The 20,047-nt window shown below is 44.7% G+C and overlaps 1 protein-coding gene across 2 annotated transcripts in view; it reads right to left on the reverse strand.

Annotated features, from left to right (window-relative positions):
• The window catches only part of SPHK1 (sphingosine kinase 1), a 40,464-nt gene extending 20,897 nt beyond the window's left edge, over positions 1 to 19,567 (reverse strand). For both annotated transcript variants that reach the window (XM_083352375.1, XM_083352376.1), the window contains exon 1: positions 19,037 to 19,567. In XM_083352375.1, coding sequence (XP_083208501.1) covers positions 19,037 to 19,448 — 412 coding nt within the window. In that variant the 5' untranslated portion in view covers positions 19,449 to 19,567. The remainder of the gene's footprint in view (positions 1 to 19,036) is intronic.
• Between the last annotated feature and the right edge of the window lie 480 nt (positions 19,568 to 20,047).

Raw genomic sequence — 20,047 nt, forward strand, 5'->3', positions numbered from 1 at the left:
ATTTGTCATTCACAGACTGTATGTTGACGTGTCAGGGAGAGTCTCTTAGCCTAGCAAAGGTGGAGCACCATATACTGACTTTTAACAGGGTCATAAAATCCACCATCACTTCCTCCCTGCCCCCACATACTCTCATGTCATCTCTGCCCCCTGACTACCCCCAACCAGCATCAATGTGGCCAAAGTCAAGCCAGCTTACTTCCTTGTCTTCTTTCCTCCACCATAATGAAACAAAGGAGAAAATTCAGTATAAACTGTGGCTGGGAAGTTTGCATAAGCAAAACACATGGCCCAGGACTTATTCTCCCCTGACATATTAAAGCTAGTTTTACCTCCTTTTTCATCTGTTACTTTAAAATGCAACATGCTTTTTCACCAGGAAGATCATCCTGGCCAGCAAGCTGAATTCTGCACTTATTGCCATATTTCTGTTCCTTTTCCTCCCTGAAATGCAATTTGGACCCTAACATAGAAAACCTCCAGAAAGCGCGTCTTAGTACAGGATTTAGATTCTTAGCTGAAAAATGCAACAAGGGCAATTTTAAGAACCCAACCGTATAGACCAGGGGTAGGCAACCTTGGCTCTTTTATGACTCGTGGACTTCAACTCCCAGAATTCCTGAGCCAGCGGTGACTGTCCACGAGTCATAAAAGAGCCATGGTTGCCTACCCCTGATATAGACCAAATCCAACAGGGAAACGTCTCCTACTTGACTGACCCCTATGAGAATCAAAAAGGCGGACAGAGGGGCCTTGGCTTGATCCCACAGGACTCTTCTTATGTTCTAGCCCAGGGGTAGGCAACCTCAGCTCTTTTATGACTCATGGACTTCAACTCCCAGAATTCCTGAGTCAGCATAGGTCTATAACCTCTGTAAGTGTGGGCGACCAATTTCAGCCCTGATTCTGAGCCGACTCAGGAATTCCTGAGCTGACTCAGGAATTCTGGGAGTTGAAGTCCATGAGTCATAAAAGAGCCGAGGTTGCCTACCCCTGTTCTAGCCCTTCGGGCTGATGTGAAGGTAAGTTGGCAAGATCTGCTGGAATCTCCATACCGCCAAGAGATTTGTGAATAAGGTTTCAAATGCCCAACTAGGACAGGGATTTCCTTAGCTGTCATAAGCAAAGTAAAGTATATAAAAATTGAAATGTCACAGCATAAGCACTTTTGAGTAATTGAAAGAGCTTATTTGGAGCACTCTTTTATTTCATTAAGATACAGTCCTGGTCACACTTTGTTAGCCCTGCAAGGTAGTCCAGGCAAGGCGCACAACCAGCACTACCAGATCTATCTTTATTGTAAGGTTGCATTAACCAAATCTTACCAAGTCTGAATGTATTTCTCCCCTCCTCTCCTTTTACTCTCTGGAAACTTGGGAAGGTCATTTCTGAAATGCTTCCTACACACTCCCTCTTTGGGTTCAACCCTCCTGTGGGCTAAGATAGTTTTTATATGCCCATTGTCCCATCTGTGGCTCTCCCTCCCATCTCCCCAGGTCATTCCCACATGTCATTACATACATGTGCTACAGATCACACATACATTCGTGTCAGAGGAGGGAGACAGAGGCAAGCACTCTATTGAGAAAGCAAGAGCACGCCCAACGGCAGAAATAGGTAACATCCACTCAAAACAGAATACAGTAAATGAAAGGTGTCCAACTTTGCAGATATCCAGAACTGTCATCCAATAGACCTGCAATACATTGAGAAGGAAACTTCACTGTAATGCAGCAAGGGCTGGGCCAGTGGGCTGAGATCCAGGGCCCAAACATACAGGGGGGAGGTGGGTTTCAATATCCACCCTACGAGCAGCAAATTACGGGCTCAGAATCAGGGCTGAAATTGTCGTCCACACTTACAGAGGTTATAGAGCTTACTGCCACCCTGTAGGTTTGATCTGTGGCGTGTGTATGCAATGGTTTAATTGGGGAACATTTCATTGGAGAAGTGGGAGTTCCCAGGTGTGGGTGTGTGGGTGGGTGTGGTTAGGGGTGTTTACTCTGGACCAAGATGCCCTACGCACAGTCACCCATGCGCTCGTGACCTCCCGGCTAGACTACTGCAATGCTCGCTACATGGGGCTGCCCCTGAGGACCACTCGGAGGCTTCAACTGGTGCAGAATGCAGCCGCGTGAGTTGTGATGGGAGTCTCCCGATACTCCCATGTAACACTTCTTCTCCACGAGCTGCATTGGCTTCCAGTTGCCCTCCGGGTGAGATTCAAGGTGCTGGTGATGACCTATAAAGCCCTAAATGGCATGGGCCCGGATTATCTGAGGGAGCACCTGCTGCCAGCGTCAATTTCCCATCGTCCTGTGCGCTCCCACAGGGAGGGCCTCCTCAGGGTATCGCCGGTCAAGGATTGCCGACGGGCGATCCCCAGGGGGAGGGCGTTCTCTGTGGGCGCGCCTGCCCTATGGAATCAACTGCCAACGGAACTCCGGACTTCCCCCGACCTTTGTTCATTTCGCCGGGACCTAAAAACCTGGCTCTTTGAGCTATCTGGTCTGGACTGAGGGGTTTTAATGTTTTTAAATTGTGATTTTAATTTTTGGGGGCTAGACTTAATTTTATTTTATTTTAATTTTATATTGTATTGTTTTTAAATTTTGCCTTGTAAACCGCCCTGAGTCCTTCGGGAGTAGGGCGGTATATAAACCGAATAAATAAATAAATAAATAAATAAATAACTACTCCCTTCTTGATCTATTTTCCTCTGAAGAACAGGTGCTCCAAGGACATGAGTTTAGGACAGAGGAAGCCAGCTCCGCCCCATTCTTGTAGCCACGATGTACATGAGTTCAAATGGGAGAAACAGCTCAGAGGATCTCACCTCTGATCACGGTTTTATTTTGCTTCCTTTTTTGCACGCATGTACCAGGAATGCGTTAAGAAATAATAAAGCGTGGAAGTGCCCTGTGAAGTGACCTAGACAAGCTAGCGTTATTCAGCTTGTCAGCTTAAGGAAGGGGCTCCTAGCAAGCCATTAAACGGAGAGTCTAAAATTATCTCTGTGCACGAGGGCTGCCTCAGATGATTTACAACCTGCTTTATGTACACTTTCCTTTGTAATAACCAGTAGCCCTGCTCAAGAAAGATGACCAGACAGAAGGTCGCCTTTCCGACTCACCCATGCTCCAGATGCTGGAAAGGCAGATCTTCTTTGGTCTCACTTCCTCTAGCCTTCAAAGGGTACTTTCCAGAAGTCTGGCCCATGTCCTATTAGGTTTCTTTAAAATCAAAAGCAGGTTTGGCTGACTGCTGCAAAGAGGAGAAAATGCAACCCTGCTAGAATTATTTGCTCTGTCGATTTAGGGGAGGAGCATGCTGAGGTCGCAATGGGAGCCAATTATGGCCAACAACAGACGAACTTGCATCCCACTGCCTCCTCCCTTCCAGAGGCATTTTGGACCCCTTGGAAGAAAGGCTGAGGTACTTCCGCTCTTCAAAACAACATGAATATGCTAAAAAAAAACCTAATTGAAATTAAAGCTTTTAGTTTTAAATACTTTTCCAAAATTGTGTGTCCTGCATCAAAGTGTTTTTTTTTCTATGAAAAATCTGGAGATAGCATCTACCCGGGGCAGTTCTTGCCTTTCTGCCCTTACATCTGGTGGCCAAACATTTCATTCTCATTTCAGTTGGCTATCGCTGAACTTCACAATCCGATAAGGAATTTGGTGGAATTTCCTAAAAGCTTAAAAATAGCCACTTGTATATCTTGCTCACTAAAACATGTGAATTCTGCCCTTTTCAAAGAACTGCTGACATCTCTGCCTTCCTTGCATATCTCCTGTCCATTTCCATTCTGCAGTATTTGCAATCTGCCTTACTCTCCTGTGTGGCCATAAAATCCACAGTTGTGTCACACCTATTCTGGTTACTATAAGTCTTTTCCGAGTTGATGAGCATCTTCAGAATTCTGGCATCTATCTGGGGGAGGGGGGTATTTTACAAAAATGGCTGTTGTCAAGAAGACTTCCTAATCACAAAATGGTTCTCATAATGAGGAAAGCCAGTTGTTGTGTAGTGGGTTTCTTGCAAGTAGGAGGCGAGATGAGAGGGTTCAAACAGGAACATTGCTTTATTGTAGAACAGGAACAGAACTGAGAACAGAGGCTTCTACGCAGCTACTTATACCAGGGCTTTTCAAGCTTTTCACCCATTGTACCACTTTTAGGATACGGCAACATCCGAGTACCACCAGTCGCCTAGCAAGATGTCAAAAACTTGATGACCAAAAAAGAAAAAAGGAAAAAAAAGTGATGAAGTACGGGTAATCCTCGACTTACAACAGTTTGCTTAGTGACTGTTCGAAGTTACAACGGCACTGAAAAAAGTGCCCCCCAAGCCACAGCCAAGCAAGACACCTGCCTGCCCGCCCGGCAGCGCTCTTCCTCCTGTCTGAGGTTTTCATTCTTGTGAGCATTTCTGTTGAGGATTGGCAGCGGGGGTGGGGTGGCGGTCTGTTTGGTTTTTATTCCCTCCGTCTGCTGGGTGGTTGCAGCAGGTTTTGGTCACTTCACATGACCCTGGGACACTGTGACTGTCATAAATATGAATCAGTTGCCAAGGATCTGAATGTAAATCACAAGACCCTGGAGATGCTGCAACATTCCAGCTGGAGCCTGGTGCTGATCCTGGCGCTTCTACTGAGACCTGACAGCCCTGCAACTCCAGCCATCTCTCACTCAGGCTTGTGCAGTGCTGCCACCGGTTCAGCTCATTCCCCTCCCCTGCTACCACTTTTCTAGGATGGTGCCATTGTACCACAGGTGGTACCTGTACCACTGGTTGAAAAGCCCTGACTTATACGGTTGGCCACTAGGCGGTGGCCAATAGGTTTGAAGGAACCTATTCCTGCCCCAGAGCCAACCAATGATCGTCCTGGAGACTGCATGTCTGGGCAGCCAGCGTTACACAGACACCCTAATCAGGCAATCTCAAGCAGCATTCAAAGACATGTAAAAACAGTTCAAGTAAAAGGCCCAATACATTACACCAGTGTCAGCCCTTTGTGGTGTCACGACTGACACCACAAATTTAGAGCTGAACTCTATTAATATAGGCTAAAATAACAGAATCTTGAAAGCCTGGAACCCTTCCCTCCCTCTTGCACCAAAGAGAATCAAGGCGGAGCTGTGCTAATTTTCTTTCTCAAATCTTCCTGGACTCAATTTATGTTTTGCTAACAATCTCCACACTCCTTTCCCAAGGTTATCTCTATGCTTCTCTACAACCAGTCACAAGACTCCCCTTTACCACTAGACATAGCTGGCTGAGGAATTCTGGGAGTTGAAGTCCACAAGTCTTAAAGTTGCTAGGTTTGTAAAGCCCTGATGCACTAGGCAAACTTTCTGGAAATGTGATCCAAAACTTCTCGAGGTCCCTGAGCTGGGGGTTGCTGTCTCAGTTTAAGGTTGACTGTGAGTTCCCCTTATCATTAGCCTTTGCCAGTTGGTGGGCAATCTTTCAGCCCCAAGTGTCTATGGAGATTTTCAGTCATCCAGGTCATGGTTGTTCCAAAGGTGCTTTTTCAAAAGGCAACTGGACTATGTCTTTCCTTGAAGACAGTTCACTCCACATCCAAGAAGCTTCTTCAGTTCTGAGTCCCAAGAATTTGGGGTTTGAGAGGAATACCAGGGAGCACACTTTTCCAAAGTGGATGGGAGTAAGAATCTGAGGGAAAGGCAAAAAAATGGGCAGTGCCAGGTCAAGGTTTTCATCAACAATCTAGGATGTCACTCCTCCACATCCTGTGTGTTATTATTCTAACAAACACCAGGAAACCACTGCATTCCATTGGAAAGCCAGAATGCTAAATTTTGACAACACAATTACCTCACAGGAGTTTGCTAGCTAACCCAAGGGAGAATTTTAGGAGTCGCCCAGGACTATGGGTGTATGGGTGGATATACACAAGAGAAACAAACCCCATTCAGGTATCCAGATTTTGCCAGCTGGAAGCTTGCAGTCATAATGCTAAACAGAGACTAGTTTGTCATATTATCTAGAACCAAGAATAAAAGATCCCTTTAGAGACCTGATTCAGTGGGCAAAGTACTCACAACTGAAAATATTTTGCAGAAAGGATGACAACAACCTGTGTTTTGCAAGCACTTCCTAAGAAAGCAGGTTAGTCTTTCCTATCTTGCTCTTCAGGTTTCAGTTCATGATTCAGAATTTGGTAGTTCTGCCCTTTGAAATGGATTAGTGTTAACATTTTTATATGTTGCTAAAATTCTTGTGTCTGTTTGTTTGCAATCTTCACATTGGGAAAATAGGAAGGCAGAGGGCAACAGTTGTTGAACCAAGGTAACTCCGACGGGCTAATTTACAGAATACCTGGTGCCATGGGAATGTAATTTGGGGAAGTTGTAGCCATTTCAGCCCTCAAGTGCCTTCTGACTACACTTCCCCAAACCTGTAGGTTGCATGGAATCCTGCCTTCTTTCCCACCTCCCTCGGGCCACTGTACTTTTTTATTTATATTTATTAAATTTTTATCCTGCCTTTATTACTTCGTAAGTAACTCAAGGCAATGAACACACGGTACATATAACACTCCTCCCTCCTCCTGTTTTCTCCACAGCAACGACACTGTGGTAGGTTGGGCTGACAGAGAGTGACTGGCCCAAAATCACTAGCTAGCTTTTGTGCCTAAGGCAGGCTAGAACTCACAGTCTCTTTGTTTCTAGGCCAGCACTCTAACCATTATATTAAATGGCTCTCTGCCCAATTGTACCACTGTACCCAATTGAATGGCAGTAAGTCCTGACAGCCGAGTGGCAACTGGCTGCTTTGGAACTAGGCCCGAAATTTGAAACCTCTGAATGGCAGTGTCTGATGAGGGGAGAATGAGGGAGTGACTCAGATGCTTTCTGGCATGGTATGTTTGGCTGGGGAGGGGGGGGGCATGTGCAGTGAGCCCACTTCCCCCCCAGAGGAGGGAGCCCTTGGAGACATCCCAAGATTGAAGCAGAAGGGGTGCAGTTTTCCTTACAGTCCATGGTTCTCCCCCTAACAAAGTGGCAGGTAGTTCCACAGGCAAGCCGAGGAAGAGGAGATTTCTGATACTCCCTGCCAGCTTCCTACAAGCAAAGCCAATGGGAAAGTTGTCGGAAGTCATTCTGACTCTCACTATCTTTTTTGCCTGCCCCTAGTCATTCTCTTTCTCTCTTTAGGTAAGGAAGTATCTCTGAAAGGATGACCTAATGGTTAGCTAGCCCTATTTAAAAAGGATATCAAATATTAGAATCTTTCCCATTGAGACCTAACTGCAGAAGGACTGACTGATTATAGGTCAACTATGCTCAAACTGCAGCCTCCAAGCAGATTAGACTATAGTTCCTATCAACCCAAGCTAACATAGCAGAACTCTACCTTGAAGGAAAAAAAACCAGAAACCCTCTAAGAAGGTTACTGGGAAAATATCTTAGCAAGGACAGAACCAACTTCTACTTACCCTAATCCACTAGCAGGGCCACAATAAATACCACAAGCAACTACAGCACAAATCCTACATTCTTAGCTACCTCTGTGCCTCACCTCATGTCGTGCTGTTGTACTTCGATTTGCACTTTATAGGGCACAATTAACTTCTGATGCCTGGGATCTACGGGCCAAGTTGTAACAAAGATAATAGCCTCATCTTAGCCTTCACTGCAAATTCGAGCACAATTTGCTCTTTATTTATTGGAAATATATTACAATTAATTTCTTCATATTATTCAGTTATTTATTTATTAAATTTATATTTCTTTAGATTAGGAACAGTATCATGTAGCCCAGGGGTCCCCAACTCCCAGTTCGTGGCCTGCTGGGAACCAGGCTAAGCAAATGGCGGGTGAACGGGTGAAACCATCTCCTTCCACCCCCCACCCCACCCACCCCCGCTGGTCTGTGGAGCCAGAAAGATTGGGGACCGCTGATGTAGCCCATTCCTTTTGCCTAAGTTCCTTATGTATACAAGTAGTTGTCAACTTACGACTGTAATTGAGCCCACATTAAGTCTTGACAATCATAAAGCAGATCACATGACTGCATCTGAAATTATAACCTTTTTGTGGCATTCTTGTATTTATTCATGTACTTCAAACTTTCCCTAACGCTATCTGGACCCGTACCAGTCCAGTTTCAGACCCAGTTACAGCACGGAAACGGCATTGGCCGCACTGGTAGATGATCTCTGGCGGGCCCAGGACAGGGGTTGCTCCCCTGTCCTGGTCCTACTTGACCTCTCAGCGGCTTTTGATACCATTGTCCATGGTATCCTGCTGCGACGGCTAGAGGGGTTGGGAGTGGGAGGCACTGTTTTACGGTGGTTCTCCTCCTACCTCTCGGGCCATTTGCAGTTTGTAGTGGCAGGGAGGCAGAGATCCACCCCGAGGTCCCTTTCCTGTGGGGTACCTCAGGGGTCGGTTCTCTCCCCCCTCCTGTTTAACATCTATATGAAGCCGCTGGGTGAGATCATCCATGGCTTTGGGGTGAGGTATCACCAATATGCGGATGATACCCAGTTGTTTATCTCCACCCCGAACCAACCCAGTAATGCCCTTGACGTGATGTCCTGGTGCCTGGTGGCGGTGCGGGTCTGGATGGGAAGGAACAGGCTCAGGCTGAACCCCTCCAAGACCGAGTGGCTGTGGATACCGGCATCTCGCATTGTCCAACATGTTCCATCTCTTTTGATGGGGGGAGAGCTCTTGCCCCCCCTTGTAAAGGGCCCGCAACTTGGGTGTCCAACTGGATTCACGGCTTAACCTGGAAGATCATCTTACTGCCGTGACCAGGGGGGCCTTTACACAGGTTTGCCTGGTGTGCCAGTTGCGCCCCTTTTTGGACCGAGATGCCCTATGCACGGTCACCCACGCCCTTGTCACTTCTCGCCTGGATTACTGCAATGCTCTCTACATGGGGCTGTCCTTGAAGACCACCCGGAGGCTTCAGCTGGTGCAAAATGCGGCCGTGCAGGTGCTTATGGGAGTATCTCGATACTCCCATGTTACACCTCTCCTGCGCAAGCTGCATTGGCTTCCAGTTGCCCTCTGGGTGCGATTCAAGGTGTTGGTAATTACCTTTAAAGCCCTACATGGCTTAGGCCCGGGGTACTTGCGAGACCACCTGCTGCCAATGTCAACCTCCCATCGCCCGGTTCGCTCCCACAGAGTCAGCCTCCTCAGGGTTCTGTCGGCCAGGCAATGCCAGCTGGTGACCCCCAGGGGGAGAGCCTTCTCTGTGGGTACACCGACCCTCTGGAATGAACTGCCTCTGGAGCTGCGGACGGCCCCTGACCTTCGATCCTTCCGCCGTGACCTGAAGACATGGTTGTTCCAACAAGCGGGCCTGGACTGACCATGGTTTTTAACTTGGTTTTTATTGTGTAAATTGTCCTGTATTTCTTATATTCATTGTTTAATTCTTTTTTAATTTTTGTATTTTATGTCTCTTAATTTTTATTGTTGTGAGCCGCCCTGAGTCCTTGGGGAGAAGGGCGGCATATAAATTTAATAAATCCTTAATCCTTATGTTCTTCAGATATATTGGATTTCAACCCTCATCATCCCACCCACTCTTCTAATACTTATTTCTGAAACACAGAAAAAAAAATCTAGACTAGAGAATAAACTAGGCGAATTTTTGCCAGATGATTTTGCAATGGCCAAATCCCGTAGCTATGATTCAGCATTGCATGATGCAAAGAAGAAGAAAAAACAAAGAAAATTTATCATGTCTCTGAAAGCAGAGACTTGCTGATTTTCAAGAAGTCAAAACTGCTGAGTCATTTTTCCACATTGCACCCCTCCCAATTACCAAAATATAGTTTTAAGAGGGGCCTAGATAAAGGAAAACAGAGATCTTGCTCTTATTTGTAACAATATAGAGATGGCTGATATTTCAATAGGGCTTTATCTGCATTTGCATATTTTTTCATAAACAGAAGAAAAGTGATATGACTTTGAAGGAAAATCAACTCTGATAAAAGTCTTTGAGAAAGTCTAACTGCATAACATACCCATCCTTTTATCAGCATAACCTTGTCAGAGAAATGATTAAAAAGGTAAAGGTAAAGGTTCCCCCGCACGTGCGTGCTAGTCGTTTCCAACTCTAGGGGCCGGTGCTCATCTCCGTTTCAAAGCCGAAGAGCCAGCGCTTTACTGAATCACTAATCACCCATATGGTTCGCACCATATGGACCATTTCATAAATGTATTAATAACGGGACTCACATTTCACTAGGCCTTGATTTGTATGGTTATGATTCACTGAATAAGTCACTATTGGCTAGGACTAGGTTCACACAAATAACTAAATCATAACCAACTCGCCATACACTGGTTCACTGTGAAACAGGACACGCTCTCTGTGGCAAGCCTCTTCCGCTGAGGATCAGTATCACAGAAAAGAGGCATTCTTGCTCTTTTTTTTCCTGTTTGGCACTGCAGCCCCTCCACTCACCTCTAAGAGCATTAGGGATTCTGGGCAGGTTCTTTTGGAATCTTTTTCGTGCAACACCAGCAAGCCAATTTACACAAGGCAGCCAGCTCTACCACACCATAATCCGTGGTACTTACAAGCCACCTCCAACCAGAAACCAACCCGACTTGCAAGCTTTCTCTCTCGTTGTTCCCTACACTACACGGACTGCAATCAGGGAAGGTGTGGCAGAGTCAGCCTCTCCACCCAGAAAACAAAGGTCAGGAAACATATGGGCGAGTGTGTCCTCCTGCAGCAGAGCATCAGCGGGATCACAGTCTCTTTCCTGGCATTTGCTAAGCTGCTGGTTTCTGATGCACCACCAAGAGATTACTGATAATGATATAAGCTTGTGCTCCCAGGTTGCTCACTCATTTGCTTCTACAGATGAACACCGATCATGGCACGCAGAACCTGCAACCCAAATGATTCTGGATTTAAATATCCACAAACTCTGATTCATTCTGGAACTTAAAGTGAATACCTGAATTTGTCTGTGTTAGACAGGGGTGCGAGACGATATTCCAGGGGGTACGAAAACTTGGGTTTTCAAAATTATAGTGTATATGCATAATTTTTTGCCGTTATTTTGAACTTTTGTAAGGGGTGCGAGAATATATCAGAAGCGTTCTAGGGGTGCAGGGTATAGAAAAGTTTGGGAACTGCTGGTCTACGTGAAAGGCTGCTGGGTTTGTTTGTGTGGGAAGAAATGACTTTGTCTAAACTGGTAGTTATTTTCACTGTTGAACAAAGCATCATTTTTGCTACTGAAATCATTTAAATAGCTTCCTGAGATGGTCATATTTAGAAATTTGTTCTATTTCACTTTGCTTTTCTAACTGGAAGTATAATTCAATTTTCATTCTGCCTTTTTTTTTAAAAAAAGTGCATGCTCCAAATAACACTCTGACAGTTTCCTTATCTCTCCAAACACAGTAAAGGTGCAAATGTCTGATATATGCAATGTGTGGAAGTGACAGATGTCACATTGAATGATGTATCCAAAGCATACCAAGAAGGTAACACTATAAGAAAGGTGTTATTTCAGATATCAGTGCAAATGAAATTCTGGAGTGTTTCCTTATTACACACTCCTTGTTTATAAGAGGAAATAATCACTTTCAACAGACCCAAATCCCACATAAGGCATACAAAGAACTGCCAATATCTATTTTTGAATGTTTGTAGAATGTCTAGCATGAAGTTTGAATATACTGATCTTCATAAGAAATATCACAATTGTATTCATATTGGTTTCCTCTGTCCAGTCTAGGCTCCGTTCTGAAGTCAGTGCTCAGGCATAATTTCTCCTTGGGCTCAATTCACATGTGCCGGCAATATCCTGGGTCTCCATCTTTGCGGCTAGCTATCACACTACTCACAGAGTTGCTTATGTGTGTGAATCTGCTTTAGGTTTAATGTACGGAGCTTTTCAAATGCTAGTTTTTAGATTAATTCTGGTGCAATAGATGAAGCCCCAAATTCCAAGACAATTACAAAGGAACATTTGGAGAGAATCTGAAATTAAATTGGCTACTGTCCAAAGTATTTGTGTTTAGATTTATCTCTAATGACACAAAAAAGGAAGGCATAACTTAATCATATCAATATCTAATCATACCAATCCTATCATACTAATCCCGTTTTTACTCTTTACTCCATATCTTCTTTTCCTGACTTCCTTTTGTTGGGCTGATTAGCATTCAGCCTAGAAAAAGGTTTTAGACAACCTGAAGGCAGGCTCCTAAAGTTGTAATCTTTCAGTAATTAAAGTAACATCTGACATATTGATTTTGTTTATCTCTTCCCATTAGAGTCATACAACTCTGCTTTCACTCCCTCACATATACCGTAATATGCAATACCACAAAAATGAACCAATAATAGGCACTTGTTGAACAATTCTCTGCTCAGCTAAATATACTACATCAAAAAATGACACTGATGCACCCCCTCAGTGCACACTAGAATCCTGTCCCAAATATTAGCAGGGGAGGAATGACACAGCTTAATGTGAAAAGTAGAAAGAATGCTGTGTAATTTACATGTTTCCAAGGGAATGGAGTACTCCAAAAGAATCTTATTCTTCAAAAAAAATCCTATTTGTAGGAAGTTTTCAAATGGCTTCCAATGTCCTTTTCCCCCCTTAAAATATATTTAAACCTTTCAGTTTTGTTGTATGGAGACGAGCAGTTGTCACTCTGCCTTCAGATGCCAACATATCGATTTGATTTCCACACAAGAATAAAATGATAGAGGTTATTGACCTTACTTTTTTCCTCAGCAACTCATCTCTTCCCAGGAACCACCCAGACCTTTTGCAGATTAGATCAAGCCCAGAAAATTTGTAGAAACAAAAAATGCTAACCGCTTATGGAAGGAGAATAGCATATAGTAGGCTGCCAAAGATTGTATGATATCTGCTAAGGATATCCCCAGGGAGAGGATCGAAACATCAAGATCGAGTCCACAAACACGTGATCAAACCCTGCCCCCTACCTCAGGGGTCCCTGCATCAGGACAGGATGGCCATCTTGACTTTTATGACCCCCTTACAGCCACCAGTCTCTTCTCTCTAGGACACAAAGACATGAAGAGGCTTTCAGAGGGCAAGCCACTGGGAAGGCATGCATTGTGACAGGAGAAAGACTGTCTAGCTCAGGGGTAGGCAACCTTGGCTCTTTTATGACTTGTGGACTTCAACTCCCAGAATTCCTGAGCCGCCTGGCTCAGGAATTCTGGGAGTTGAAGTCCACAAGTCATAAAAGAGCCAAGGTTGCCTACTCCTGGGCTAGTCACAACGGCCAATAAAACAGAAGCCTCTTCTAGCAGTTCACAAACTGGTTTACACAGCGAAATTCTGAGTAGAGAGTCAGCAACTGTCTCTCCCTGTTTCACCCCCCCTCCCTGTTTCCCATCTGAAAAAAACGCTCCCACCCTCCAAACGACCTCTTGCAGAGGGGAAAGCAGCAGGATTTCTTCTTCCTGGAAAACAATTAAAATGAAACGAGACTGGTTTAACAACAGTACTTTTCATTCTTCAAATCATCCCCCCCCTTCCTCTGTCTGTGAGTTTCATGGTAATGACTAAGAAAAATGCTGAGTCACCATACTGAGAATGTAGACAGCAACCGCAAAGTTTTGAAATCCTTTTGGTTCTGGACCGTATTTATATTACACAGCAACCCCAGGAATGGCTTGCATGCATGCATGATTGGAAGCGGCGGAGGAAGGACTCTGAGTAAGGCATTCATCACAAGTCCATATGAACGAAGGAGCCACTCCTGAGCATCCACGTTCATGTGGCTTCCACAGACAAAACCAAGCAGACCATCAGCTTGAACAGAAAGTGGCTTCCTTTGTTTCTACTTAATTTTTTTTAATTATTTTAATTCCATTTATATCCCGCCCTTCTCCGAAGACTCAGGGCGGCTTACAAGCTTAGCAGTAGCCTTCGTTCTATGTATATGCCTGCTTATTAGGGCTTCCCCCCCCCCAAGCGGCATTATTACAAAGTCAGCTTAATTGCCCCCAACAATCTGGGTCCTCATTTTACCTACCTCGGAAGGATGGAAGGCTGAGTCAACCTTGAGCCTGGTGGGATGCAAACCTGCACTAATTGCAGGCAGCTGGTGTTACTTAAGGAGGCATTAGCCCACTGCTCCACCAAGGCTCTTTATGAAAATGAAAAGGAAGCCATGCAAAAGTGACAATGCTCTGTATTTGTTTGCAACATAGCAAAAAAAAAAGATAATTGCAGAGAATATAGAAAGGCAAATGATCCTAGTTTTAAGGGTTGCGCATGCTTCAAAAATGCTTCAGGAAAAATGTTCCATACATCCTGCGAGTGCAGCTTCCCTCTCCTATTTTCAATGCAGCCTGATATTTTCAGATTCCCACACTTGCTTATAGAAAAAAGAAAAGAAAAAAAAGAACAGTGCCACCACTTTGAAAATCCTATTAATTTCTAGGAGTGGATTCCTTCTTAAAGCAGCAGTGGCACTTTTTAAAAAGTCAGTTTTGTTAATTCTAAGGAATGATTTTTTTTGAAAGCAATGACACCACTCATTTCTCCTGAACAAATATCTGCTGAAAAGCTAACCTCAGAAGGCTGAGCTTGTCACTCAGTCACAGAGCTTCCCAGTATTTGAAAACTGCACCATTCTTAAAAAGTAACACAAACTCAAAAGCTGGCCAGGTGTGTCACATAGTTCCATAATGGAACAGGGTTTAGTGGCCATGAAGAAGCACATCATTACAGCCATTGTGAAACCCAGCTGGTAAAGCTCTTCATTTTAACTTTCTTGCTGCCTAACTTGGCCAGTTTTCTACTATGTGTATAGCACAATTCCCCAAGGGGATGTTTTGCAAAAAGCTAGCAAAAGGAGTCACAGAATGGCTGAAATAAAGAACTATTGTTATAACCTTCAGAGTAATAAATCTTTTGGAAAAGAATTTGATCTTTCACTGCTTTCGGGGGTGATTCAAACCACATACTAGCTTTCTTGTTATTATCCGAATAACTAGACAATGATGCACATAAAAGCAAAATATTCTGGGTTAATGTAAGAATGAAACTGTAATAATAGCTCTAAAAAACGTGGAAGAGAAATTTTGCTTCCCACTGTGTGTTCATCCATTTCTCTTATCCCATTGTTACTCCTGATGAAACAGATTCTTGGACTAAGACTGAATCAGTGGAATCTATTTAATCCTTGCCAAAGATACATCTCCTAAATCTAAATAAATGAATATACAGCTCTGAATGCTTTTATTTACCCAACGCCAAGATTGTTTTGGTTTTAAGCGGACTGCACCCCATGATATACATTGTATGGAAATGATTTATGTACCACAAAAGAAGCTGTAGTTACAGCTTGGACTGCAGAATTACTGTAGTATAATACCTATTGACGTAGGCCTACATCATCTTTTTAAAGGCAACTGGAACTGCACAAGCTTCTTAAGTTTACCTTGCCAGAAAGGTTTGCATTGAAAGTCACTGCAACCTACTGTCCAGGCAGAAATAGTTTTTTTTTTCCCCCAGCCACACATCTCTTCCAGTCTACAATGACTAGGACTGCCAAATTGGAGCTGCAAAACTCCAGATGACCATCGGATGTCTGTAAAGTTTGTTCCTGAATCCACTCTAACCATGTTCTCTCTGAAGCATGTTGTATGCATTTTGATCAAGTCAACCCTCAAGTAAATCTGTAGGCGGTTATAATTTATATGGGAAGGATCACTAGGCTTAGATCAGGGGTCCCCAACCCCCAGTCCGTGGACCAGTACTAGGCCACGGCATGCCAGCAACCAGTCTGCACAAACAAGCAAAGCCCCATCTGCGAGATGCAGGCAGCACACAAAACCACACACTCTCTGGTCCGTGGAAAAACCTCTCTCCACGGAACCGGTTACTGGTGCCCAAAAGGTTGGGGACCTCTGGCTTAGATATCCATAGTGCTTGTCCCCCTCTCCCTTTGATGCTATCTCTGTGATATTTCGTTAGAGAGTTTCAACTAATTGGCTGGTCTGTTAGAAAATAAAGTACATCTGGAACCCAAACAAGTCCTGTGCTCAAGTATTTTCACTCTAGTAAGTGGAAGCTCCCATTCTGAAGCTGTGTAGCAGCCAAGGATATGATATGTGGCTTAATACCAACTTTACCCTATAACTGCATATCTGAATTACCCTTCTTCTTTTCCTGCATTCATTCATTAAGTGAAATGATATTTAAGGTGCTATCCTATAAAGTTTAGTTAGATGTGAGCCTGACTGATTTTGAGTCAACAAATTTTACTTCAACTGAAACATTGTCCTCCTAAATGTATGTTCTTAGGAGTAAGGCAACAATCCCAAATTTATTTATTCATATTATCTACCAGAACAGGTGTGACCCATTGGGTCATAATTTTTAGAGATATACGGTATTCATACCGGATTTCTCAATGCTTTTAATAATGGCAGTGTTTCTAATGTACTGCTTTCACTGGAAACGTTCTTAAAAATTCAGGGAGATATTGTTGCTTTGAAAATAGCCCACATTGAACTGTATAGCACAGTCAAACATCAGGAGTTATAACCACAGGGATTTTTTTTAACATTCTGTATTAATTTTTATGTCATGAATATTTTAGACAATTTGCCAAGTTTCAATTCCATGGGAGTCATGGGTTCCAGATTTTGGATGCATTCTGTAAATTGGTATCTTGATTAAAAATCGTTATCCTATGAAGCACCATTTTGCCCATTAAAGGTTATAGGAACAAGAGTTTTAGTAGTATAGATCAGAGGTCCCCAACCTTTTGGGCACCAGGGACCAGTTCCATGGAGAGAGGTTTTTCCGTGGACCAGAGTGCATGTGGTTTTGTGTGCTGCCTGCATCTCGCGGATGGGGCTTTGCTTGTTTGTGCGGACCGGTTGCTGGCATGCCACGGCCCGGTACGGGTCCACGGACTGGGGGTTGGGGACCCCTGGTATAGATAAAGCTGCCCATCACACAAAAATAACTCTCTGCAGCTTACAAAATTAAAACAAATATAATCTCACCTACCTCCCATGTCTAAACTGTTAACTTTATTGACCAACAATAGTGATATAGCTCATCCACCCCTTGACTCGAATGCCTGGGGAAACAACCAGGACTTCAATGCCTTGCAAAAGGCTAAAAGGAAGGGTATTCATTGGAATTTGGAATTTACTTCCAGTATGTAAATGTTAATATATCACACGATCAATGGAATTTACTTCTCACACAAGGCCATGCTACACAGCTCACTTAAGTTTCAAAACTCAAATCAATTTAAATGATGCTAGGAATTTTTTCAGAGCATGTACATACGACCATAATGTGCATCTACGTGCTGCTACATGCATATTTATCCTGCATTCACACACAGAAATGTGCACATTATGTCATCGGCCCACTCACTAATTTGCATATTGATTTATGAACTTCCATATTGGAAGACTTATTCCAAATACAGGTGCTTCTAAACAGATGGCTCTAATGACATGTTAAAGGATTGGGGGAGGGGAGATTTAAAAAAATGAATAACAGTTAGGAACACATGGGAAAACTACAAATATAAAAAAGTACCTTTGCTCCAGCCTTAAATCCCATATGTACCAAGTAGTACACACACAAACTTTTCTTTGGAAGCCTCCTTAGTATTTGTTAATATGCGAAATGTGCCAAATTAGTTATGAAAGTTAATTTAAAAGAAATTTGTTTTAGACATCCTTGGCTAAAGTGGTATGGGAGTGTCGGACCTACCTTTCTACCCATACCCATGAATGGGATAAATGTCTATGGAGATTCTCAGTCATCCAGGTCACGGTTGTCCCAAAGGTGCTTTTTCAAAAGGCAACTAGACTTGTTGAGTTTTTTCTCCTGAAGATGTTCCTCTTCTCATCCAAGAAGATGCCTCTTGGATGAGAAGCAAAACATCTTCATGCGAAAAAACACTGAAAGTCCAGTTTCCTTTTGAAAAAACACCTTTGGGACATGAATGGGATAGTTTTCAAAGTCAATTAAGACTTTTCTAATTTCCAGCCATTTTATATAAGGTTGGGTTTTTTTTGTTGTTTTGTTTTTAAACTCTAGACAGCGCTTTATCCAGTTGGAGAAAAAATTAAGACCCTGTCCTCTCCCTTTTACCCAGGGTGAGCCAAGCCATTTACCCCAAGTCCTGCGATGGGGTTGCAGCTTTAGGCACTCGAGGCGAATACAATTGGATAAAAATATTAAGGTGGTGCAGTGTATGCCTCCCAGCATACACAAAGGACAGCACAGCAGGAGGCTGATGGTGCAGATCAGCAGAGGGGCTGGACAGCTCCGGGCGATGACTGCTCACTCAGGATAAGCCTAATGACTTAAGCTGTTGACAGCCCCAGGCATGGTCAGCCTGGTGGGAAGCCAGGATCTACACCCATTGTCACCTGCACTGGCAGGAAGCCCAGGTTTGAACTGATTGGATGCCATCCACCTGGGCAGGTACAAATAGACGCCAGGCTTCCCTGTTTCCCCAGTTCAGTTCTGTTCAGAATAAACTCATCTTTACCCCAGCTCTGTGTCCATCTCTATGTGAAGCACGCGACTTTAAAGGTGGCATCCTGGCAACCTTTTAAAACCAAAAACTTGTGCAACCATAAATGACTATCTAGCTAGCCCCTCTCGCTGGCTTCGCACAACACAGAGATCAAGTTGGCTGGACTTCTCCCAGCACCCCGTCGACGACACTAATCCAGCGAGCCGCTGCCTTGGCATTCGCCTGTTAAAGTGAAGCCAAACCGCCTCAGATCCAAGTGCGAGTTACCAACACGTGTAAAGGAAGGAAAGCGAACTAGGGGAAATCTCCGTCTAACCCAGGGGTCTTCAAACTTGGCCCTTTGATGACTTGTGGACTTCAACTCCCAGAATTCCTCAGCCAGCTTTGCTGGCTGAGGAATTCTGGGAGTTGAAGTCCACAAGTCATCAAAGGGCCAAGTTTGAAGACCCCTGGTCTAACCACCCACGGTAGAGAAGCCCTCCCTTCTGCTTGCCCGACTCGCTCACCTTCCAGATGGGGGGCCGAGAGCTCTCGGATCGTCCTCACCCAGGTCTCGGCTACGCGCCGGTTCTCTTCGGCATCCTGCGACGTCAAGACGCAAAAGGTCTTCTCGACCTTCTGCCGAGCTTCCCCGCGGTACCACCAGCCCTTCTTGAAAGGGTAGCAAACGACGGAGAAGTAGGCGGCCGCCGGCTGCGAGGCGCTCTTGCTCTGGAAAGCGTAGCAGCCCACGCAGGTGGAGAGGCTCAGCGCGCTGGCCGCGTTGCCGCTCCGGGCAGCCGACTCCAGCCGGCGCACCAGCAGCTCGGCGCCGCTTGTGAGGCTCAGGGCATAGTTCGCCTTCAGAGAAGGGACGAGGCGAAAGACGCCCGAGAGCAAAACTTCCTGGGAAACGCCCTGGCCCGAACCTCCTTCCATCGCCTCAGCCGCAAGGAGCGGAGCGGGCCACCCGGCGCGGCGCTAGGGCTCAGCCCAATTGAGGCGAGCGAAACCAGCGCGGCTCCGGGACTTTCTTCTCAATGAGCGGCGGAGGGCCGGCTTTTGAGCTTGGCGCTTTTCTCTCTGGCGCCACCGGCAGGCCGCTCCCAGGAACTGCGGGAGGTTGGATTCATTCATGACGAACTCCCAGCGCTTCACCAGCCGGTCGTTTTTTTGTGTGTTTTGTTTTGTTTTGTTTTGTTTAGCCTGCTCTCGTGCACGCAAAAGATTTCGTTTTAAAAGTTACCTTGGGGGGCCCGCGAACTGAAAAGGCCGACCAGAGTCCTCCATTGTTTGTTCAGAAGGCTCTAGTAAGTTCCGTGGGGATTAGGGCAGGTGTTTCTAGTCCTGATTGATGTTGTAAAGCTAAGTAGGGTTGGATTTGGTTTGTCCAGGGATGGGGAATTTCATAGGCCAGACCAGAAAGTAAAGGAAAAATATCCCAGAAGAAAACTGCTTAAGTCTACAGTAGTCCTCGGCTTACGACCACATAATAAAAAAGAAAAACAACACATTACTCTTCCTGGATGTCGTCATCT

This window comes from Vipera ursinii (assembly GCF_947247035.1).
Source record: "Vipera ursinii genome assembly, chromosome: 2".
In the NCBI taxonomy this organism is placed as follows: Eukaryota; Metazoa; Chordata; class Lepidosauria; order Squamata; family Viperidae; genus Vipera; species Vipera ursinii.